This window comes from Macaca thibetana, chromosome 13 (assembly GCF_024542745.1).
Source record: "Macaca thibetana thibetana isolate TM-01 chromosome 13, ASM2454274v1, whole genome shotgun sequence".
NCBI classification, from domain to species: Eukaryota; Metazoa; Chordata; class Mammalia; order Primates; family Cercopithecidae; genus Macaca; species Macaca thibetana.
In genome coordinates, this window is record NC_065590.1 from 44173343 (window position 1) to 44198635 (window position 25293).

The 25293-nt window shown below is 38.1% G+C and overlaps 1 protein-coding gene across 12 annotated transcripts in view; it reads right to left on the bottom strand.

Annotated features, from left to right (window-relative positions):
• The window catches only part of EHBP1 (EH domain binding protein 1), a 363387-nt gene that overhangs the window by 162629 nt on the left and 175465 nt on the right, over window positions 1–25293 (bottom strand). For 8 of the 12 annotated variants that reach the window (XM_050753431.1, XM_050753426.1, XM_050753429.1 and 5 more), the window contains 4 exons: window positions 20389–20493; window positions 19614–19736; window positions 14089–14329; window positions 7964–8150 (listed from right to left, as the gene is read on the bottom strand). In XM_050753431.1, coding sequence (XP_050609388.1) covers window positions 7964–8150; window positions 14089–14329; window positions 19614–19736; window positions 20389–20493 — 656 coding nt within the window. The remainder of the gene's footprint in view (window positions 1–7963; window positions 8151–14088; window positions 14330–19613; window positions 19737–20388; window positions 20494–25293) is intronic. The other 4 variants (XM_050753437.1, XM_050753434.1, XM_050753436.1 and 1 more) reach the window with 1 other exon arrangement.

Consider the following 25293-nt stretch of genomic DNA (forward strand, 5'->3'; position numbering starts at 1 on the left):
TTGTCTGTTTTTCCTTTCCAACTTGTATTACAGGTTCAGGACATACATGTGCAGGTTTGTTACATGAGTAAATTGCATGTCATGGGGGATTGGTGTATAGATTATTTCATCACCCAAGTAAAAAACACAGCATCCAGTAGGTACAGTTTTGATTCTCACCCTCCTCCCACCCTCTACCGACAAGCAGGCCCCAGTGTTTATTGTTCCCTTCTTTGTGTCCATGTGTACTAAACATTTAGCTCCTACTTATAAGTGAGAACATGCAGTATTTGGTTTTCCGTTCCTGTGTTAATTTGTTTAGGATAACGGCCTCCAGCTCCATCCATGTGCTGCAAAGAACATGATTTTGTTCTTTTTTATGGCTGTGTAGTATTCCATGGTATATATGTATCACATTTTCATTATTTGGTCTACTGCTGATGGGCAATGTAGGTTGATCCAGTGTGTTTTCTATTGTGATTAGTGCTGTGATAAACATAAGCATGCATGTGTCTTTACTGTAGAACAAGTTACATTCCTTTGGGTATATACCTAGTAATGGGATTGCTGGATGGAATGATATATCTGTTTTAAGTTCTTTGGGAAATCTCCAAATTGTTTTCCATAGTGGCTGAACTATTTCACATTCCCACCAGCAGTGTATAAGTATTCCCTTTTCTCTGCAACCTCACCAGCAACTGTTATTTTTTGACTTTTTAGTGATAGCCATTCTGCCTGGTATGAGACAGTATCTCATCGTGGTTTTGATATGCATCTCTCAAAAGATTACTGATGTTGAGCATTTTTTTCTCATATACTAGATGGCCACATGTAGGCATTCTTTTGGGAAGTGTGTTTTCATGTTCTTTGCTCATTTTTTAATGGGGTTGCTTGGTTGTTTTTTGCTTGTTAATTTAAGTTACGTATGGATTTTGGATATTAGACCTTTCTCAGATACATAGTTGGAAAATATTTTCTCCAATTCTATAGATTGTCTGTTTACTCTGGCGAGAGTTTTTGATTTCTGTTTTTTTGTTTGTTTTTTGTTTTGTTTTGTTTTTCTTCCTTTTTTATTATTATTATTTTCTATTATACTTTATGTTCTAGGGTACATGTGCACAATGTGCAGGTTTGTTACATATGTATATATGTGCCAAGTTGGTGTGCTGTACCCATTAACTTATCATTTACATTAGGTATATCTCCTAATGCTATACCTCCCTCCTCCCCCTACCACAACAGGCCCCGGTGTATGGTGTTCCCCTTCCAGAGTCCAGGTGATCTCATTGTTCAATTCCCACCTATGAGTGAGAACATGCTGTGTTTGGTTTTCTGTTCTTGTGATAGTTTGCTGAGAATGATGGTTTCCAGCTTCATCCACGTCCCTACAAAGTACATGAACTTATCCTTTTTCATGGCTGCATAGTATTCCATGGTGTATATATGCCACATTTTCTTAATCCAGTCTGTCACTGATGGATATTTGGGTTGGTTCCAAGTCTTTGCTGTTGTGAATAGTGCCGCAATGAACATACGTGTGCATGTGTCTTTATAGCAGCATGATTTATAATCCTTTGGGTATATACCCAGTAATGGGATGACTGGGTCAAATGGTATTTCTAGTTCTAGATCCTTGAAGAATCGCCACACTGTCTTCCACAATGGTTAAACTAGTTTACAGTCCCACCAACAGTGTAAAAGTGTTCCTATTTCTCCACATCCTCTCCAGCACCTGTTGCTTCCTGACTTTTTAATGACTGCCATTCTAACTGGTGTGAGATGGTATCTCATTGTGGTTTTGATTTACATTTCTCTGATGGCGAGTGATGATGAGCATTTTTTCATTTTTCTGTTGGTTGCATAAATGTCTTCTTTTGAGAAATGTCTGTTCATATCCTTTGCCCACTTTTTGATGGGGTTGTTTGTTTATTTCTTGTAAATTTGTTTGAGTTCTTTGTAGGTTCTGGATATTAGCCCTTTGTCAGATATGAGTAGACTGCAAAACTTTTCTCCCATTCTGCAGGTTGCCTGTTCACTCTGATGGTAGTTTCTTTTGCTGTGCAGAAGCTCTTTAGTTTAATTAGATCTCATTTGTCAATTTTGGCTTTTGTTGCCATTGCTTTTGGTGTTTTAGACATGAAGTCCTTGCTGTGCAGAAGCTCTTTAGTTTGACTAGGTCTCATTTATCAATTTTTTTTTTTTTTTTTTTTTTTTTTTCACAATTGCTATTGGAGTTTTTGTCATGAAATCTTTATCAGGGCCAATATCACATAATGGTATTTCCTAGGCTTTCTTCTAGGGTTTTTATAGTTTTAGGTTTTACATTTAAGTCTTTAATGCATCTTGAGTTAATTTTTGTATGTGGTGAAAGGAAGGGGTCCAGTTTCAATCTTCTGTACATGGCTATCCAGTTAACCTGGCACCACTTGTTGAATAATGAATCCCTTCCCCATTGCTTGTTTTTGTCAACGTTCTCAAAGATCAGATGGTTATAGATGTGTGGCTTTATTTGAGTTCTCTAAACTGTTCCATTGTTCTGTGTGTCTACCAGTACCATGTTGTTCTGATTACTGTACCCTTCTAGTATAGTCTAAAGTCAGATAGTGTGATGCCTCAAGCTTTGTTCTTTTGGCTTAGGATTGCATTGGCTATTCAGGCTATTTGTTGTTGTTATTCCACATGAATTTTGGAATAGTTTTTTTTTTCTAATTTTGTGAAAAATTAATTGGTAATTTTGATACAAATAGCATTGAATCTGCAAATTGCTTTTGGCAATAGGCCATTTTAATATTGATTTTTCCTATCCATGAGCATATAATGTTTTTCCACTTGTTTTTGTCATCTCTGATTTCTTTCAACAGTGTTTTGTAATTCTCATTATAGAGATCTTTCTTCTCCCTGGTTAGCTGTATTCATAGGCTGTGTGTGTGTGTGTGTGTGTGTGTGTGTGTGTGTGTATTGTGAATAGGATTGTGTTCTTAATTTGGCTTTCAGCTTGGATGTCATATAGACTTGTAGGTGTATAGAAATGATATTGATTTTTGTACATTAATTTTGTATCCTGAAATCTTGCTGAAGTTGTTTATTGGATCTAGGAGCTTTGGGGCAGAAACTATGAGGTTTTCTCAATATAAAATCATACCATTTAGGAAAAGTGATTGTTTGACTTCTCTTCCTATTTGGATTGTTTCTATTTCTTTCTCTTGTGTGAATGCTCTGGCTAGGACTTCCAGTACTAAGTTGAATAGGAGTGGTGACAGTGGGCATCCTTGTCTTGTTCTGGTCCTCAAGGGGAATACTTCCAGCTTTTGCCCATTCAGTATGGTGTTAACTGCAGGACTGTTACAGATGGCTCTTAATATTTTGAGGCATGTTCCTTTAATACCTAGTTTGTTAAGGGTTTTTAACATGAAGGGATGTTAAAATTTACTGATAGCTTTTTCTGCATCTAATCAGATAAACATGTAGTTTTTTGGGTTTTTTTGAGACAGAGTCTCATCCTGTCACCCAGGCTGGAGTGGTGCGATCTTGGGTCACTGCAACCTCCGCCTTCTGGGTTCAAGCGATTCTCTTGCCTCAGACTCCCAAATAGCTGGGACTATAGGCGCCCACCACACCTGGCTAATTTTTGTATTTTTAATAGAGACAGTGAAATTTCAATTTCACCATTTTGGCCAGGCTGGTCTCAAACTCATGATCTCAGGTGATCCACCCGCCTCAGTCTCCCAAAGTGCTAGGATTACAGGTGTGAGCCACTGCGCCCAGCCAAAAACATGTAGTTTTTGTCTTTAGTTCTGTTTATGTGATGAATCACATTTAATGATTTACATATTTTGGACCAACCTTACATCACAGGAATGAAACCCCCTTGATCATGGTGGGTTAGCATTTTGATGTGCTGCTGGGTTTTGTTTTCTAGTATTTTTGTTAAGAATTTTTGCATCCACATTCATCAAAGGATATTGGTCTGAAGTTTTCCTTTTTTGTTGTGTCTTTGCCAGGTTTTGTAAAGGTGCTGGTCTCACGTAATTAGTTAGAGAGGAGTCCCTCATCTTATTTTTTTGGAAAGTTTCAGTAGGATTGGTTATCAGCTCTTCTTTATACGTCTGGTAGAATTCAGTCATGAATCTGTCTAGTCCAGGGCTTTTTCTTTTTGGTAGGTTTTTTATTAGTGATTCAACTTCAGATCTTATTATTGGTCTGTTCAGAGTTTCAATTTCTTCCTGGTTCAGTCTTGGGAGGTTGTGTGTTTCCAGTAATTTAGTCATATCTTGTAGGTTTTCCAGTTTCTGTGCATAGAGGGAGTCATAATAGTCTCTGAATGTTTTTCCTATTTCTGTGGGGTTGGTGGTAATGTCTCCTTTGTCATTTCTGATATGTATTTGAATCTTCTCTTTTTTCTTTATTAGCCTAATGAGCAGTCTGTCAATCTTATTTATTTTTTCAAAAAAACAACTTTTGGGTTCACTGATCTTTATGTACTGTTTTTCAAGCCTCAATTTCATAGACTTCAGCTCTGATTTTGGTTGTCATCTTCTGCTAGCTTTGTGTTGGTTTGTTCTTGATTCCCTAGTTCCTCTAGGTGTAGTACAAGATTGTTAATTTGAGATCTTTCTAACTTTTTAATGTGGGCACTTGGTGTTACAAGCTTTCCTCTTAATACTGCTTTAGCTGTGTCCCAGAGATTCTGGTTTGTTGTATTTTTGTTTTCATTTGTTTCAAAGAATTTCTTGATTTCTGCCTTATTTGTTTACCCAAAAGTCATTCAGGAGCAGGTTAATTTCCAACATGGTTTTGAGAGATGGTCTTAGAATTGATTTCTGTTTTTATTGTGCTGTCGTCTGAAGGTATGGTTAGTATGATTTCAGTTATACTGAATTTGTTGAGAATTGTGTTATGACTGAGCATGTGGTTGATTTTGGAGTATGTGTCACATGCAGATGAAAATAAGTATATTCTGTTGTCAGTCAGAGTGTTCTGTAGATGTCTGTTAGGTCCATTCAGTTAAGTGTCACGTTTAGGTCCTGAGTATCTTTATTAGTTTTCTGCCTGGGTGATACTGTCAGTGGGGTGTTGAAGGCTCCAATTATTATTGTGTAGTTATCTAAGTCTCTTTATAGGTCCCTAAGAATGTGTTTTATGAATCTGGGTGCTCCAGTGTTGGGTGTATATTATTTAGAATAGCTAAGTCTTCTTATTGAATTGAACCCCTTACCATTATGTAATGCCCTTCTTTGTGTTTTTTGATCTTTGTTGGCTTAAAGTCTGTGTCTAGCATTAGAAATAGCAACCTGTCCTCTTTTTTGCCCTTTTCCGTTTGCTTGGCAGATTTTTCTCTATCCCTTTACTTTGAGCCTATGGGTGTCAATGCATGTGAAATGGGTCTCTTAAAGACAGCATACAGTTGGGTCTTCTTTATCCAACCTACTATTCTGTGCCTTTTAAGTGGGGCACACAATGGCAGATTTGATATTTTACATTCAAGGTTAATACTGTCATATGTGGATTTGATTCTATCATTGTGTTGTTAGCTAATTGTTATATAGACTTGATTGTGTAGATGCTTTATAGTGTCCATGGTTGATATGGTTTGACTCTGTGCCTCCACCCAAATCTTATGTCAAATTGTAATTCCCAGTGTTGGAGGAGAGGCCTGGTGGGATGTGATTGGATTATGAGGCAGATTTCCCCCTTGCTGTTCTTATGATACTGAGTGAGTTCTCATGAGATCTGGTTATTTGAATGTGTGTAGCACTTCCCCCTTTTCTCTCTCTTCCTTCTGCCCCCACCATGTAAGACATGCTGGCTTCCCCTTTCCTTTCTGCCATGATTTTAAGTGTCCTGAGGCCTCCCTAGCCTTGTCTCCTATTCAGCCTGCAGAACTGTGAGTCAATTTAACCTCATTTTAAAATAAATTACCCCATCTTGGGTAGTTTTTTATAGTAGTGTGAGAACAGACTAATACAATGGTCTATGTATTTAGCTGTGTTTTTGTGGTGGCCAATAATTATCTTTGGTTTCTATGTTTAGCACTCCCTTAAGGACCTCCTGTAAGGCAGGTCTGTGGTAACAAATTCCCTTAGCATTTGCTTTTCTGAAAAGAAATTTATTTATTCTTATCGTATGAAGTTTAGTTTGGCTGGATATGAAAATTCTTGGTTGGGATTTCTTTTCTTTATGAATGTTGAATATAGGCTACCAACCTCTTCTGGCTTGTAGGGTTTCTGTTGAAAGGTCTGTGGTTAGCCTGGTGGAGTTCCTGTTATAGGTGACCTGCCCTTTCTCTCTAACTGCCTTTAATATTTTTTTCTTTCACTTGGATCTGGGAGAATCTGATGACCATATGACTTAGGGATGGTCATCTTATATAGAATCTCACAGGGGTTCTCTAAATTTCCTCCATTTGAACGTTGACCTCTCTAGCAAGGATAAGGAAATTTTCATGGACAATATCCTTGAATATGTTTTCCAAGTTGCTTGCTCTCTCTCCCTCTGTTTCAGGGATGCCAATGAGTAGTCAGTTTGGTTTCTTTACATAATCTCATATTTCTTAGGGGTTTTATTAGTTCATTCTTTTTTTTTTTCTTTATTTTTGTCTGACTGAGCTGTTTAGAAGAATTGGTCTCCAAGCTCTGAGAGTCTTTCCTCAGCTTGGTCTATTCTGCTGTTAATACTTCCGATTCTATTATGAAATCCTTGTAGTGAGTTTTTCAGCTCTATCAGATAAATTTGGTTCTTTCCTAAAATGACTATTTCATTTTTCAGCTCTTGTATCATTTTATTGGATTCCTTGGATTACATTTCAACTTTCTCCTGAATCTTGATGATCCCTATGGCTATCCAGATTCTGAATTCTATGTGTGTCATTTTAGCCATTTCAGTCTGGTTAAGTATCATTGCTGGGGAGCCAGTGTGATTGTTTTGAGGTAAGAAGACACTGGGTTTTTGAGTTGCCAGAGTTCTTGCACTGGCTCTTTCTCATCTGTGTCGGCTGATGTTCCTTTAATCTTTGAAGCTGCTGTCCTTTGAATGCAATTTTTTACTTTTACATTATTTGATGTCATTGAAGGTTTGACTATGGTATACGTTGTGTTCAGATGACTGGCTTTATTTCTGGATTATTTCAAGGGGCCAAGGCTCTCTCAGCATTCGTGGGTTGCACGCTTTAACCCTGAGGACCTGGTACCAGACCCACAGCTTTGTTATCTGGGACCTCAAGGTTAAGCACCTGCTGTGCTCGAGGGGCTGAGATATTCCCAGTCTGCTGGCAAGATCACTCTGATGTGGGGTGCTGGCAAAAGCATTTCATCGGGGTGGTTGCAGTGGGGTTCATGCCCATGGGCAGTGGGGACTGTGCACGTGCACTTGCACCAGTGGCGGCAATGAAGTGTGGTACACATACACCAGCAGGGATGGGGCAGCAGTGCCTACATGCTGGCGGGGGCAGGGTGGCAGGGTCTGTGTGCATATGCTTACACCAGCAATGGCGGGGTGGCAGGGTGCACATATGTGTCCACTGGAGGGGGAATGGTAGGGTCAGGGTGGTAGTCACAAGGTCCGTGCACAAGCCCATTAGTGACAACAGAGTGGTGAGGTCTGTGTGCACATGCACATATGCCATCAAAGTGCTGTGGGGGAGGCGGTGGGTGGGTATGCATCAGCAGGGACCTGTCTGCTGAAGCTCTCTGATAGTTATAGAGTATCCTTTCTTTAAAGCACCAGTCTTACAATTATAAGACCTTTCTTCCTCTCATTTCAAAACAGCACTTTAAAAACAATCTTAACCCAAACCATCCAATCCATACTGTACTGTAAACTTATGGGCTCACAAACATAAATGCAGTGTTGCAGTAAAATCGATTTTCTTGGATATTATTTTTAAATCATCAAAAATAGCCAAAAATGTCTTTTCTTAATTTAAATTAAATGGCATGGGGAGAAAAGAGCAAATATTAATACATGTTTACTATGAATAAAATCCTACCTTAGGAGAAGTAGAGAGATCTTTTCCTGCAGAAACTGTGTTTTCATTTACTCCTCCTGTTTTTGGTGAGAGGACTGGTGGAGCTGGGGCCTTTCTTTTCACTCGCCTTTCAGTTTCCAGTTCTTGAATAGGATTTACCAAATTATTTGGAGAAGGAGTTGATTTAGGTTCATAAAAAGGGTTTGATCTAAGTGAAAGAAGAATTATTGTTAGATGTCTCTCAAAAAATAGTTCATTTACAAGTAAAATAATAAATGTGCACTGAAAACTAAAATTTCTTTTTTCAAATAAAACCCAAACCAGTGATAACCCAGAATTTGGAAATAATGACTGTTAATCTTTTGGTCCATTTCTATCCAGAGTTTTTAAAATTTGGCTTTAAAAAGTACTTAAAAATATTTAATACAAGGTCACATTCAGCTCAAACTATTATATATAGAAACTTAGAAAAATGTTAAATATTAAAAATAATAAATCCTGTATATTTTCCATACCCAAGGAAAAGGAAGATGTAAAAATCTCGATTTGATTTCTTTTTTATGCTTGAGCTCTGTTACACTTTCTTGTATTTCATCTTTTCTTCTATGTTAAATTCTCCCCTGATTATGGAACACGTTTTAGTGGTTCAATCAGCAAGGTTCTGCTTATAGTAAATTCTCCTAGGCTTTGAAAATGTCTTTATTTCAGCCTTACATTTAAGTGATAGTTTAGCTGGGTGGAGAATTCTAGTCGTCAGTTATTCTATCTCAGGGTTTTGAAGATATTAATCCACTGTCAGCCTAACGTTGCTCCTTTGTAAGTCATCTTTTCTATGTAGTTGTTAAGATCTTCTCTTTATTTCTGGTTTGAGCAATTTTGACACCTATGACATGTCTAAGTGTGGATTTCTTTTTGATTTATTCTGTTTCAGACTCTTTGTATTTCCTGAGTCTGAAGAGTCATGTGTTTTATTGGTTCTGAAAAATTATCTGCCTTTATCTCTTTGATAGCCACTTCTGTATTTTCTCTGTTCTCTTTGAAACATCTTATATCTATGTTGAACAACTACTTGTCAGGTTTCCTAGCCTTTCCATTTTTATAAATCTTTATTCTTCTGCTATATTCTAGATAACTCTCTCACATCTCTGATCCAGTTCATTTTTTCTTCATGTCTAATATTCAATTCTCCAGGAATTTTTAATTTTAATAAGTGTATTTCTTCATATATCTGTGTGCATGATACCTCAGTTACAAAGATTTGAGTTACTAATCATTTAAACATACTTATTTTATAGTCTCTATCTGACAAATCTAGTATTTGAAGTTCTTGCATGTATAATCCTACTATTTCTTTTTGTCTCCTGACTCTTCCTCTTAGTAAACTGTTTCCTTGTGTGTTTTGTAATTCTATATTGTGAGTTCAGAGTTTCATCTGAGGAATTCCTGTGTAGTCTAAGCTAAGAGTGCCTCTCTTCAGAGTGTTTAACACTTGCATTTGCCAAGTACTTTAGGACTAAGAAAATTAATATCTCTACACACTTGTAATTCACCTCTGAGACAATAGTGTGCTGGCACCACTACTGGTTAGGCACTAAATCAGAATAAGGACAAGAAGCCTCTACTTACGAAAGTTTTGAATGGTCCTTTTCCCTTTCTAGATCAGAGATCCCTAACTTAAATTCAATTCCTTACTTTTCAAGAATGAACAGGAAATGTTTCCATTTAGGTAAAATGTCCAGAATAGTCAAATTCACCGAAAAAAAAAGCAGATTAGTGGTAGCCAGAGAATGAAGGAAGTGGGGAATTGGGACTAAATGGTAATAGGTATGAGGTTTCTTTTTGTGGTAATGAAAACATCCTGGTATTAGATAGTGGTAATAGCATAACAATATAGTGAACATACTAAAAGTCACTGACATGTACATTTTAAACTGTATACACATATCAATTTTTTTAAGTGCTATGAAAATGAACAGGAATAGTGGCTGCACAGAGATAGTACTGTGCAAACACTTATCCCTTTCTTTACAATAACAAGTTACATACTTGCTGATTAATATATTTTAAATATAAATAAATGTAAGCAAAGAAAAAATATTTACAGAATTGGGACTATTTTTACATTCTGTTGATCACCTATGATTTGAAAAATCTATTTCAGAACTTTATGCATCACTCTAAGAGACAATTATTTTTATCTCGGTATTGTATATTTGAGTAATAAATTAGTTATATCACTAATTCATTGTAAGTTGAAAATTCACTGGTTATATTAAGGAGAAAATTGGACAGAATAATTTTAAATGACATTATTTATTGTTTAGAAAACAATTCATCAAGAAAAATGAATTATAGAGAGAAAAACCAAAGTTGGTTCAGGATTAATTTAAACATACTGGAAAAATAATACAAAATGAAGCTAAGGAAGAGTCTCTTCCTCTCACCTTGATATCTATGTTTCTTTGGAAAAACAAACTCCAAGTTATTAAAATGGGCATGTAGCTTCCCTGAATAAAATTCAATGAAAGGTTTCACTGGGAAACTGACACAAAACCATACCAGAAATGACTGCATGCTAGGCCTCAAAAGTCACTTCATAAAAGTTCTGAAAAAATAATATTGGTTTATTGGTTTTCATTTTTACTATATAAACTAGAAGAGTTGAATTATCCCCCAAATATAAGTAACTGAGAAACCCATGCAGTTGTTAAGTGTAAAGGACACGTCCTAAAAGGCAAGGAAGGATGAATACTTTCTCTTTGTGCTTATGGATATGCTGGGACACTAAAGGTAATTCCACACATCAAAGGATTCCGTACTATTTATTTGTGATAGTTTAATGTCATAGAGTATACAGGAAGAATTTGGTAATGGAAGATGAGTCATATAGGTTTTTTGCTTGATGAAAGGTCATAAGTTTATTATTGAAGTAAGAACGAATTTTGGAAGATTTCTGCTACTGACATTCAACCTATAAATTTTTGCAGAGAAAAGATGATAAATACCAAACAAGTAATTAATACAAACAGAGTTCTTCCTGGACTTGCACATTAGCTTATGTGCAATCTTTAGAACTTGTGTGTATATTTCTACAAAATAAAGAAGCTAGAGTATTTACAGACTCCCTCTGGTAACCCCAGATGATTGAGCAAGTTAGAACGCTCTTTATTCATGAGAAACTTGTAAAGACTGTGACTTTCATGTGGAAAAAGAATGGCCAAAAGGAAACACCCAGTGATTCTGATTTTAGTTTTTATTAAGGCATTTAAAAAGTTTAAGCAAACATTAGATGTCTCTTTAATTTGTTAATAAGAGAGCAGGTGTGAGTGTGTTGTGTAATACTCATGTATTTTGGAATACCTGAATGCCTGTACTTAAAGTTTTCATTTACATTCAAATATTCTAGGTGTGTGGCTATTACTCAGCACCTACACCACCCATGAGAAATTTTACTTCAATCACATGTTAGCTATTTCAAAGAAAACAAATATAATAACTTTACCAAGTGTTAGGCCAACTTTTCAACCCCCCATATAGTTATTAATTAGTAATAAGATGTCAACCTGGGTTTGGGTTTAGAATCAGATGATTATTATGGTGTAATTCTGAGGCTTTTAGAGATTAGAACCTTTTTAGGTTTTATCAAAACCTAGCCATACCCAGGAAGCATGTAGCACATGTTATAAAATGTGGAAAAGATGAGAAACACAACTCCAGAGCAATAGAAAACAAGTCAATTTTCTCACTCTTTCAAATAAAAGTCTCAAAATCTTTTTTTTTTTTTTTTTTTTTTTTTTTTTTGAGATGGAGTCTTGCTCTGTAGTCCCAGGCTGGAGTGCAGTGGCATGGTCTGGGCTCACTGCAACCTCTGCCTCCCAGATTCAAGTGATTCTCCTGCCTCAGCCTCCTGAGTAGCTGGGATTACAGGCACCTGCCACTACACCTGGCTAATTTTGTATTTTCAGTAGAGAGGGGGTCTCACCATGTTGGTCAGGCTGGTCTCGATCTCCTGACCTCAGGTGATCCACCTGTCTTGGCCTCCCAAAGTGTTGGGATTACAGGTGTGGGTCACCACACCCATCTAGTCTCAAAATATTTGAAGTTAGTTATTACAGTTCCCTTAAATCATCTCTTTTAAAAATCAAACGATCCCTGTACTCTCAATCATTGTTTATTTGATGTGGTTTCTGAACACTTTAATGACTTTTTCTCTACTTTGTTAACATTCTGAATCACCAATGCCCCTTATAAAATACAACAACTAGTAGACAAATAGTGCTCAAAATAAGAGCTAACCAACGCACAGTAGAGAGATAACATCTCTCCCTTTGCACAAAGCAATTACCCCAAACTTTCATGATTCAAAGGAGCCTTATTATTATTCCCCTCTCAACCCACATATACAGTATTTTGAAATATTTTCAAGCTGCATTTTTAAAGAAATAACTATTTTTCCCAAGTTCTAAATAATGTTAATACACAAAAGTTTATGTAATTCCAAGGAAAGCAAAGACTCATATAGCCTCACAAGTGATCATATAATTATTATTAATATTTATCATATAATTATATTACTCATTATTAAATATTTTAAAGATCTCTCCAGTCACACACCAATTATTTACATCAAATAGACCTAAAGGCCCAAGAATTCCAAGCTGGAAATCACTCATGTGATATAATATTTCTGTTATTAAAGTTAAAGATTGTTGTTCTTTTTAAAACAGCTTTATTTAGGCATAAACAATAAACAATAAACGGCTGACACTTGAAAATAAAATTTAATCAGTATTTTTTATGCATGCATGCAAGTGTGAAACCATCAGCACAAATCAAGATAACAAACATTTCCAGTCCTTCCAAAAGTCTCCTGGGTGCCCCTTTTTAACCTCTTCCTCACTCCAGTTCTGATTGTAAACAACTACTGATCTGCTTTTTCTCACTATAGATTGTTTGCATGTTCTAGAGTTTAAAATAAATGGTATCACACAGTATACTATTTTCTGGTCTGTCTTCTTTCACTCAGCGTAATGATCTTGCAATTTACCAATAGTTTGTTCCTCTTTATTACTGAGTAGTACTGCATTGTATGGATATGCCACAATTTGTTTATCCATTTGCCTGTTGACAGATATTTGAATTGTTCTCATTTTGTTATTATAATCAATAAAGATGTTAAAATATTTACGTAGAAGTCTTTGTGGACATACAAATTCTAGTCACCTCAGTACTCCCAAGTCCAAACTCCTTAATTCAGGGTGATTACTCCTTAATTCAGGGTGATTACTGGGATCTGTCTGCGTTTTTTTCTCTCTGAACTGCATTTAGAAACTCTCTCCCACAAATAACGTTACATAATTGCAGGGCTCATCTTCTTTGTTTCTGTTCTCTCAGGGATCATTATCCTGTGCTGTTTGTGTCCAGTGTCTGAATCTTACTGTTTCATATAATCTTACTCCAGTTTTTAGTTGTTTAAAAGGCTAAATCCAGTCTGCGTTATCCCATCATGGCTGGAAGTGGAGGTTTTGCTGCTGCTTTTAAAGCACACTTAGGGTCATGTTCTGTAGCCATATGGGCTGTGAACTGTATAACTCCAGATTACAATATGAACACATCCCCTTTTTATCCCCACTCCAGATTTGGGCAAACGGCAGCCCTAATTACACAGTCTATTCATACTGAGCTTGTGATAATCCCTAATTTAGAAATATTATTATTACATTGTTTGATATCTATACAAGTCGTCTTATCACATCAATACCACAAATGATTATTTTGTTCTCCTCGCCAACAGACCTGTAACACAACTGAAGTTTAGTGTCTAGAGTTTGACAAAAAAAAAAAAAAAAAAAACCTAAATACCATTTGTAATATAGTTTATGTGAGAAGACACAGTTGGAATTCCAACAAGAGATTCTAGGAATATATCTTCCTCACTAGTTAGTTTAGGGTCTACACACACCTACCTGGAAGAGGTTGGGAGAATAAGATTTAAGACTATAAACATTCAGATAGTGGATGAGTTAGATACTGACTTATAAAGTGTACATTAATGATTTGTACCCATCTAAAGGTACATTACAAAAGAATCTCTTTAGTTAACATAGAGACTAACTTGTGATTATAGCAAAATGAAATGTACTTACTCATCCAACTCTTCTTCTTCAGTTTTAGAACTATCAGCATAGAGGTACTTGCTCATGTCCACAGGTCTTATATTTTTTCTTTTTGTAGACTGGGGAGGAGAATCCTTTATGGTCACAAATGCTTCTGGCTCATCGAATGGGTTCAAATACTGTGGAGTCTGCACCTCTTTAAAGGGATTATAGCTGTTATTATAAAAAGAGTCTTCTGTTCTTCTAGGTGAAGCTGTTTCAGTGATCGGTTCTATGAAATAAAAGCAGATGAATTAAATCACATTAATACCATATGATATTTTCTAATATTGTTTAGTATTCTCAAAAATATAACTATTAAATTAATAAGCTCTATGGGGCTGAGAAAGTGCAAAGCAATAATAAAACAATAATATACTTTAGAGGGGTTAAGTATTCTTAATGTTCAGAAGATGTGATATATAAAACCTCTGTCAATTTCTCCAGGAATGGTACTCCCAAAAATGGCATTTTTGGATCTTTACTGTTTCTTGAGATCCTCTGCAGTATCTAACAGTATTAACATTATGATATGTCAATTTTGAAAATGTTTTTAGATGTGCAAAATTATATTCTTTTATTATAGTCTACCAGCTTGCCATTACAAACTGATACATAACAAATTTCTGTTTTTAAAAGAACATGAAATGGGCTGGTTGTGGTGGCGTGCACCTGTAGTCCCAGTTCCTAGGGAGGTTGCAGTGGAAGGATGGCTGGAACCCAAGAGTTCAAGGCTGCAGTGAGCCATGATTGTACCACTGCACTCCAGCCTGGGTGACAGAGCATGACCTCAATTCAAAAATAAAATTTAACGCTGGGCACAGTGGCTTCCACCTGTAATCCCAACACTTTGGGAGGCCAAGGTGGATAGATCACTTGAGGTCAAGGAGTTCGAGACCAGCCTGGCCAACATGGTGAAACCCTGTCTCTACTTAATATACAAAAACTAGCCCAGTAGGGTGGCGGGTGCCTGCAATCCCAGCTACTGAGGAGGCTGAGGCAGGAGAATCGCTTGAATCCAGGAGTCAGAGATTGCAGTGAGCTGAGATTGCACCACTGAACTCCAGCCTGGGAAACAGAGCGAGACTCTGTCTCAAAAAAACCCAGAAAACTAAAATAAATAAAATAAAATAAAAAGAACAGAAAACTGACTCATTTCTGAAATGTTCTTTGGTATTTACATAAGCACAGACCACTCAGGGATCTGATAATTCATTCTGTCCTGTGTTGTAAATATACCCACATGCCACTGAAATTGTTTTCTCAAAGTTTTCAAAGAACAGGTTTCTGTATGCTAAAAGACCTTAAATCTTTAGAGTTTTTAATGAGAATTTTTTTCAATATAACTTAAATCCGATCAATAATAACATAAGAATCTTCAGGTTGAAAGCACTATAATAATATTGGTAAGCTGATAGAGATACCAAGTTTTTCTAGCTTTTATTATTTCAAATGTTAATTTGAAAACGATGGTACTTTTATTTTTATTTTTTGAGACACAGTTTCACTCTGTTGCCCAGGCTGGAGTGCAGTAGTGAGATCTCGGCTTACTACAATCTCTGCCTCCCCAGTTCAAGCGATTCTCCCACCTCAGTCTCATGAGTAGCTGGGATTACAGGCATGTGCCACCACACCTGGTTAATTTTTGTATTTTTAGTAGAGACAGGGTTTCACCATGTTGGTCAGGCTGGTCTTGGATTCCTGTCCTCAAGTGATCCACCTGCCTCAGTCTCCCAAAGTGCTGGGATTACAGGCGTGAGCCACTGTGTCTGGCTTCAGTGGTACTTTTAAAATAAAACTCTGACTCAAAATACAAAACTACTATAATAGTAGCAGTACTTAGCATGAGGCTTTTTCTTTTATGTTTGTTAGCATTTTAAAACAAAACAAGAATTTGTAATAAAACTGTCTAAGATTTGCTGATAAAAATATTTTATCAAATTGTAGAAAAATTTCAGCAAGCCAAAAGTCATAGTGTATTAAAAGTAATTTTAATTATACTATGCAATGCTAAAATATTCTGTGAGAGGAAGGCAGGAAATTGGTTATTGAAATTCTCAAGAAAAATTGTTTCCTAAGTGACATTTCAAACAACTTAATCTGATTATTATAAAAATTTTATGACTGACATTTATTAATGACTTTTATTTTATTTTTTTGGGATAGAGTTTCACTCTTGTTGCCCAGGCTGGAGTGCAATGGCACAATCTCGGCTCACTGCAACCTCTGTCTCCCAGGATCAAGATATTCTCCTGCCTCAGCCTCCCGAGTAGCTGGGATTACAGGCACATGCCACCATGCCTGGCTAATTTCTTGTAATTTTAGTAGAGATGGGGTTTCACCCTGTTAGCCAGGCTGGTCTTGAACTCCTGACCTCAGGTGATCTGCCCACCTCAGCCTCCCAAAGGCCTGGGATTATAGGTGTGAGCCACCGCACCTGGCCAATGACTTTTATATTTTAAAATCAGACTACGTATACTCTAAATGTTAGCCCAGAAAATTTGTCTTTATGTTGAAAAGAACATAAAATGAAAACTTCTGAGCTGAAATTCTGTACACCATGGTGAAGCAAGTAAAAAGTGTGAAAGAGAAGTCATAAAATCATAGTAAATCAATACTTGAAATGAATTTAAACATAGCCTACATTAAAGAAGAGACTCAGCAATAGTATCTTTTGTAATACCATGATAATAATCAAACTTAACACCACTAGAATCTTTATAATCATGTAAATTAAGCATTTTCTTTTCTCCATAAGGGAAGAGAGACTGTAAAGTTTTTCCTATCCAATTTTGTATTAACAAATATCAGGGCTCAAATGCTTAAGAAACTGACAAAATGGGTCAATAAAAATAAGGTTTTTATTTCTTTCTTTCAGGAAGAGGATTGCAAAAATTAATCCAAGCAAATTCATCAGTTACAACACCAAAAGCAAGAAAGTATACAAACTATAGAGCAAGATTTGAAGATGCTAGAATAGGCAACAAAGGCGGGTTTAAGAGAAGACTCTTTCCTTTCTCTCTCTCTCTCTCTCTCTCTCTCTCTCTCTCTCTTTCTCTCTCTCTCTTTTTTCCCCGAGCCGGAGTTTCACTCACTCTGTCGCCCAGGCTGGGGTGCAGTGGCATGATCTTGACTCACTGCAACCTTTGTCTCCTGGGTTCAAGTGATTCTCCTGCCTCAGCCTCCCGAACATCTGGGATTATAGGTGCGTGCCCTACACTGGGCTAACTTTTGTATATTAAGTAGAGATGGGTTTCACCATGTCAGCCAGGCTCATCTCAAACCCCTGGTCTCAAACAATCCACCCGCCTTGGCCTCCCAAAGTTCTAGGATTACAGGTGTGAACCACTGTGCCCAGCCTACATTTAATAGCTTTCTAAAAAAGTCACTCAAGGGCCAGGTGTGGTGGCTCACGTCTGTAATCCCAGCACTTTGGGAGGCTAAAGTGGGTGGATTACAAGGTCATGAGATTGAGACCATCCCAATCAACATGATGAAACCTCGTCTCTACTAAAAATACAAAAATTAACTGGATATGGTGGCATGCGCCTGTAATCCAGGCTACTCGGGAGGCTGAGGCAGGAGAAACATTTGAACCCGGGAGTTGGAGGTTGCAGTGAGCCGAGAGTGTGCCACTGCACTCCAGCCTGGGTGACAGAGTGAGACTCTGTCTCAAAAAAAAAAAAAAAAAAAAGCCACTCAAGCACATAAATATAAGAGGAGAACTGAAGCTGTAAAACCAAAAAAAGAACCATCTGAACAATTGCAACACATTTTTTTCTTCCCCAAATACTTCTGTTTTGAGGCTGCAAGTTTTTAATCAATAAAGATAAATTATTTCTATAAAAATATTTTTATAATAAAAAATACTTACTCCAAAGATTCTAATAGGCATATATTTAAAGAGAACTCTGGTTGACATGTATTTGTTTGGCTCTACAGGTATAATTAAAGATTCTGAATCAGGCTGGCTTACCTCTTCTACATAGAAATATGATCTTACGTGTTGTCTGCCACTCTCCTTTATACCTCTGATAACAGACTTACATCTAGAAAACTTATTTGATTTTAAAATAGAAAGTTCAAATACTGAATGTCTCAAACATTTTGTAAATATTTTTGAACTCAATATACTTAATTGTATGTAGTACAAAATCAAGAAGTTGTGTGGTCAAAAGAAGATACCTGATTAAGAATCTTAGCTCCAACTCCACTTCCATCTACCTAAAGTCAAATCATTTAACTTCTCTCGGTCTCAGCCTCCTAATCTATGAAAAGAGGTAGTTGTTGACTGCCTCTGCGATTTATTGTGACTTTTTTTTTCTTTTTCTGAGATGGAGTTTCGCTCTTGTTGTCCAGGCTAGAGAGCAGTGGAGCAATCTTGGTCACCGCAACCCCCCCCTCCCAGTTTCAAGCAATTCTTCTGCCTCAGCCTCTCGAGTAGCTGGGATTACATGCATGCGCCACCATGCTGGGCTAACTTGTTGTATTTTTAGTAGAGATGGGGTTTCTCTATGTTGGTCAGGCTGGTTGCAAACTCGTGACCTCAGGTGATCCGCCAGCCTCAGCCTCCCAAAGTGCTGGGATTATAGGCATGAGCCACTATGCCTAGCTACTGTAACCTTTTTAAGATTTAAAATACGTTCATAATATATAGCCTTCAAACAAAATAAAAACTTGTGAATACAAACTTCCTATTAATAATTTGGAGTCTGGTAAGAAGGGAGAAAGTAAAGGAAGAGGAGAAGGAGAAAGAATTATGAAATGATATTGCTATAACAGAGTGAATCCTGAAGCTAAAAAACCTCATTTTCACCATGACAGGCAGTAGCAAAATTCTTTAAAACTCATGAAGATTTCTCAGACGCAGTCAAAAAAGATGTAAACAGTGGTTAATCATTCTTGCATTTATGTTAAGCATACAGAGTTCAATCAAACAGAAGTCTCACTTCTGCAACAGCCCTTAGCCAGGCTTTATGAGTTCAAAACTACTTAATAAGAAAAATGACTCAGGAAAAAAAAAAATCCCTGGTTTTACACTTCACGAGTATGCTGTATATATATAATAGCAGCGGTTCTTAACCTACTCTCTGCTCCATGTTTTCACATGCGTAACTCACTCTCACTACTAATTCTCAGCTAGAGAATCTCAGCCAGAGAGACATAGAGTTAGGGTCAGAAGGGCTCATGAGACTGAGTGTCAGGGAAAATGATCCATATAGAGAAGCTACCTCCACCACCCCAAAATCAGTATATCCCTGACCTTACTTGGTAGACCAAATGAATGAGACTTGTAAAGCACCATGTAAATGTTTATGTAAGGCTTTCTTTTTTCTTTAAAAGCAATTCCATAGAAGTGACCCAGAATTGCTGATCAACTCCAAGTGGTATTGAACACAATATCATTATAAACAATAATTTTTTTTGTTAGTCTCTTAAGAATATATTTTCCTGCCCTTACAGTTCAAGACAACTTGACTATACAAAGACTTTAAAAGGACAGAAAAACTTGCTACCTTCTGAGTCAGGATCTCCAAATGGATTTAATTCTGCAACATCAGAGTCATCAAATGGATTTGAATTCACGGTGGCCAAGTCCTTTTCTGCTTCATCCAAAAAGTTAAGTTTGTTGATAAGCTCTGAAAATAAACATATGGGTTAGTTTCCTGTTACGGTTAAGTGTAAGTATTGATCATTTGTGAAACATTTCAAATGGTAAAAATTCACACGAATAATACCTGCAAATAATAGTATATAGCATTTTACCAATGACAGAATGCCATTGAAGTATTTTGTAGCATACCAACATTTTCAAATAAAACAAAACAAACATTTGAGTACTAATTGAAAATTATGTCAGATAATGAACTATACTAAAGAAACTTCCATCTCAATTTAATTTGAGCCAATAAAAAAAGTGCTGACATAGACTTTTAGAAAGAACATTCATCACTACCAAACAGGAATAACTGAAATGGGCTTATGGTAAGCAAACATTCTAAAAACAATATATTTATAATATATAAACACACTCAAGAAATAGCATGTTATATGACATTGCACTTTGAAAATGTTCTAAAACCACTATCAAGGATCCTGACACAAGACTTTGCTAAAGATAAGTTCTGTTATCTTGTTGCCTGTTGGTGCACTACAAATTACCAAAGAAAACATTCAAGGAAAAGCACAAAGACAAAACTGACAGCTAAGTACAGACAGAAGTCAAGAGGTAGCAGGTCACAGTAAATACAGGCAATCAGAAGCAGAAAGAAAGGAGGAAAGCTCTTAGACCTTCAGAGGAACTGGCTGATTTAGCTGAAGGCATATTTGCTTGCTTTATGCAGTCATCTTGATCTTCATCTAAGCTGCTCAGAGCATTCAACTGGTTTACAATTTCTGTAAACAGAAGCCAGTCAAGACAAATATAAGGTAAGGTCATTTAATTAAAGAGAAGTAGGAGCATGCTGTTACCCAAAAAGACAAAGAGGAGATGCTTGGTTAATCAACAGAATACATTCAGTGGATGTTATTTTTATGAACCGTAACAGATATGTTTAACTGAATGTTATGCTGTACCCATATTTTAAAATAGAAAACATTTTATTGTTAAAATGTATACTAGTAACATAAAAACTATGTTAATAAACACAAAACGAGATAATAACCCAAGAAGCTGACACTGGCTTTCACATTTTATGTTTGTAAAACAGAACTGTGCTTTAAACACATACATTAAAAACAGAATAAAATATATACTCTGATACTATAGAAAATATTTGTCATTTGTTTAATATTCTAAATTTAAACAAAAAGTTTTAAGAATATAAATGCATGAATTATGTACACAATAAATATGTCTTCATGTTGCATTTTAAAAACCAGTACTAAAACAAGAAAAGCAAGCAAAAGTTATTATTTTCTACTCCCGTTTTTTTTAATAGGATCTGTTATTTTAAGGCAACTTTAGAGTATATGCTTTAGAAAAATCTGATAATAAAGACAATAAAAGAGAACAAAAAAGGACAGAGAAACAAATTTAAGATACAATTTTTTACATGAGTCATCTATATTTCGAACAACTCTGAATGTGAAATTATCACCCAGTGGGTGAAAATTAGACAATTCAAATAAGAACCTTTTAGGATACTACAGGTAATCCCTGATGTTTCCAAAGTTAAAACCTAGGAATAATGTAGTTATTATGATACAGCAAATAGATTCAGATTATTCAGTAAGGAAAGAAAGAAAATGATTGGAGTAGAACACAGTTGTAAATTTGACATTAAAAGTACTGTTCTTTAACACTGTAAATCTAAGGACACATGCTAAATTTTATTTGAACTAAATCATTGAATATGCATTTATAATATGGCTGCCTGCAACTATTCATCTATTGCACAAATATTTATTTATCAGTCTGTGCCAAGACCTATTCTTGGGACACAAAAACAAACATGGTATTGTCCTTGTGGAATTTACATTCTATAGAGACACAAATTAACATGGAAACAGACTTAACAAATACCTATAGACATACCACATTTTATTGCACTTCCCAGATATTGCATTTTTTATTAAGTAAAGAGGGTTTTTTTGCTTAAAGCAACAAAAAAATTTGTTATCCAACTATTGTGGGGATCAGAAGACTTGCTGGGCTAAAATTAGGATGTTTGCTAGGCTGCATTCCTTTCTGGAGCCTACAGGGAAGGATTTGCTTCCCTCCCTTTCCTAGCTTCTAGAAGCCACCCTTGTCTAGAAGTCTAGAAGCCACTCCTTAACTTGTGACTCCCTTACTCCATCTTCAAAGCCAGCAACAGTGGGACAAGTTGTTCTCACATCACATGTGCTGACTTTCTCTTCTGCCACTCTCTACCGTTTAAGCACCCTGGTAATTATATTGAGCCACACGGATAACCTAGCATACTTTCCACTATGTCATGGTCAGCTTATTAACAACCTTAATTTCATCTGCCACCTTACGAATGGACAGTTTGTGACAACTCTAAGATTAGCAAGTCTATCAGCACTATTCTTCCAACAGCATGTGCTCACTTCATGTCTGTGTCACATTTTGGTAATTCGTACTGCTACAGGATCCTTGGGATGTAGCTTTTCTGGCTGGAAACCTCTGTGGCCGGTGGTGTCTCTGCCTGAGTTTTTAGCTCAGGCCTGCTGGACTGATTCCACCCACTTGGCCTGGCATGCTGCACTTGGCTCATGCTACCAATTTGGATCCCATATCTACCAAGGGCGAGTCAGGCATGGAGTGATGAGGGGAGTGTGAGTGAGAGTGGGGTCTAGCCACTGTGCAGTCAGACACACCAGCTGCTGTAGCAGAGTGGGAAGCTCCATGTGTGGCATGGGCACCAGCTCTCTGCAAGGCTGCAGGTAGACCAGGTGCACTGCAGTTTCCACATCTGGCACTGAGGAACATGGTGGCACCTGGACGCTTGGAAATGCCAGGAACCACAGGGCCCCAAAGAGGGAGTCACAGCCCTGGCATGGGGAGCTCCCAGATATGGGCTCCCTGATGGGCAGCAGCTCTTCTCTTCTTCTCTTCACCTGCAATGTGGTAAGCAAAGGGCATGTTTCAGCCCTGTTTATGTTACAGTTCTTTTAACCCTGCCATTCAGTGGGGCTAAAAGAGCTGAGTTCTTGTTCTGCAACTAGAAGAATGAGGTACACAGACAAGTGGAGGGTGAGCAAGATAAAGAGCTGCTTTACTGAGCAATAGAACAGCTCAGAGGAGACGTGCAGTAGGTAGCTCCCTTCCACAAGCAGGGTGTCCTGACAAGTGTTCACCTCCCAGCAGAGAGGAGACCCTGGAGTGGGAAGCTCTTCTCTGCAGGTAGGTAATCCTGTCAACTCTGCAGCTCTCAGCAGAGAGGAGACCTTGGAGTGGGTTGTTCCTCTTTGCAGGTAGGTCGTCCCATTGTCTTCCTAGCTCTCAGCAGACAGGAAGCCCTTGAATGGGTTGCTCCTCTTTGCAACTGGTTGTCTCAGTGTATTCCAAGCTCTCAGCAGGGTGGAGGTCCTGGAGTGGGTTGCTCCTCTCTGCAGGCAAGTAGTTCCATCAACTTCCCAGCTCTTAGAAGAGAAGAGGCCCCTGGAATGGGTTGCTTCTCTCTGCAGCTGATTGTTCTGATATCTGCTCAGCTCTGACAGAGCCCAGGGCTTACATGGGCCTCAGAGAAGAGGAATTGCATGCTGACTGATCCATGGGCAGCCTGGAAAAAGCACCACAGCCTCCCACTCTGGTCTGTGGAACTGGCAGCCTGGCCCCCAGCCTTCAGGCCCTTCCTGGCCTGAAGGTGGGGCCTCACTGGAGACCCTCCTCCTTCTACCCAGGAACCTACCTCCTGCTGCCATTCATGGTGCCTAGGGTGTAGGTGCCAACAGGTGCCTGCAGGCCAGCATGGAGCTGCCCTCAGCCACCCATTGGCTTCCCTCCTATGCTCATCAGTGCCCACAATCCAGAAGGGATCTGATGCCAAGGTGGCAGGGGGCTGGTGTGTCAGCAGTGTCCTGAGCATGTGCACACCTGGACAGGCTGTGACAGCACCCGAGCTCAGCTCCAACTTTGTTCCAAGATTGGAGCAGGTGCCAACAGCAGGGAGAAGCCAGATAGCAGGAGCAGGTACTTCCAAGCCTGAGAGGGCAGGGGAAGCTTCCCAGGCCCCCAAGAGTACAGGGATGTCTGGGTCTGCAGCCGCAGTTTGGGCAAGCTGTGCCGGGGGGGGTTGGGGTTCCTGCCTGCTCCCTGCAGCGGGAAGCCCAGGTCCACAGCCCCAACTTTGACAGCTGCAGCTGCACCCGGGAGGGCAGGGCTCCCGCCTGCTCCAGGGTCCAAGAGCAGAGGGGTACCTGGGTCTGCAGCGTGGCTTAGGCAGATTTAGTAGCACCCAGGGAGCTCCAGCCCCAACTCAGAAGGGGTGGGGCTCCTGCTTGTCCCCAGTTCCTGCCAGCCACTTGGAGCATGTGGCCTCAGCCATGCCTCCCTGCTGTAGCAGGCGTGATGGCAGCCACCACTCCAGACGGCCCGCCGCTGCCATCATCACCATATTCTACATCTTTTCATTATATCTGTCATGGCGATTTGTGATGAGTGATCTTTGCTGTTACTACTAAAACTGTTTTGGGTTGCAATGAACCACACCCACATAAGACGGCAAACTTCATCAATAATGTGTGCATTCTGACTGCTCCACTTGGTTGTTCCCCCATCTACCACTCCCCAGACCTCCTTATTTTCTCAGACACAACAATATTGAAACTAGGCCAGTTAAACCCTGCAAACGCCACTAAGTGTTTAAGTGAAAGGAAGAGGTGCATGTCTCTCCCTTTAAACGAAAAGCTAGAAATGATTAAGTTTTGTGAGGAAGGCATGTCTAAACCAAAGACAGTCTGAATGCTAGGCCTCTTGTGCTAAACAGTCAGACAAGTTATGAATGCAAATAAAAAGTTCTTGAAGGAAATTAAAAGTTCTACCCCAGTGAACACATGAAAGATTTAAAAAATGCATAATGCCTTATTGCTGATGCAGAGAAAGTTTTAATGGTCTGGATAGAACATCAAACCAGCCATAGCTTTCCCTTAAGCCAAAGCCTAATCCAAAGCAAGGCCCTAACTCTATTCAATTCTATGAAGGCTGAGAGAGGTGAGGAAGCTGCAGAAGAAAAGTCTGATGCTAATGTAGCTTCAACTTGTGTCAATACTGAAGAATGTGACTTCAAGTTGAAGTCAATGCTCATTTACCATTCCAGAAAATCCTAGTGCCCTTAAAAATGATGCTAAATCTATTCTGCTGTGCTGTATAAATGCAACAACAAAGCCTGGATGGCAGCCTATCTTTTTACAGCATGGTTTACTGAATATTTTAAGCCCATTGTTGAGACCTGCTGCGCAGAAAAAAAGATGCCTTCCAAAACATTACTACTCATTCCTTCTTAGCATGCTCCCTAAAAATGTAACATCACTGTTCACTGACAATGCACCAGGTCGCCGAAGAGCTGTGATGGAGATGTACAGATGATTAGTGTTGTTTCTGCTACACACAGTTCAAGGAGTAATTTTGATTTTCAAGTCTTATTATTTAAGAAATACATTTTGTAAGATACAGCTCTTGTAGGTAGTGATTCCTCCAATGATCTGGGCAGTCAATTGAAAACCTCTTGGAAAGGATTCACCACTCTAGAT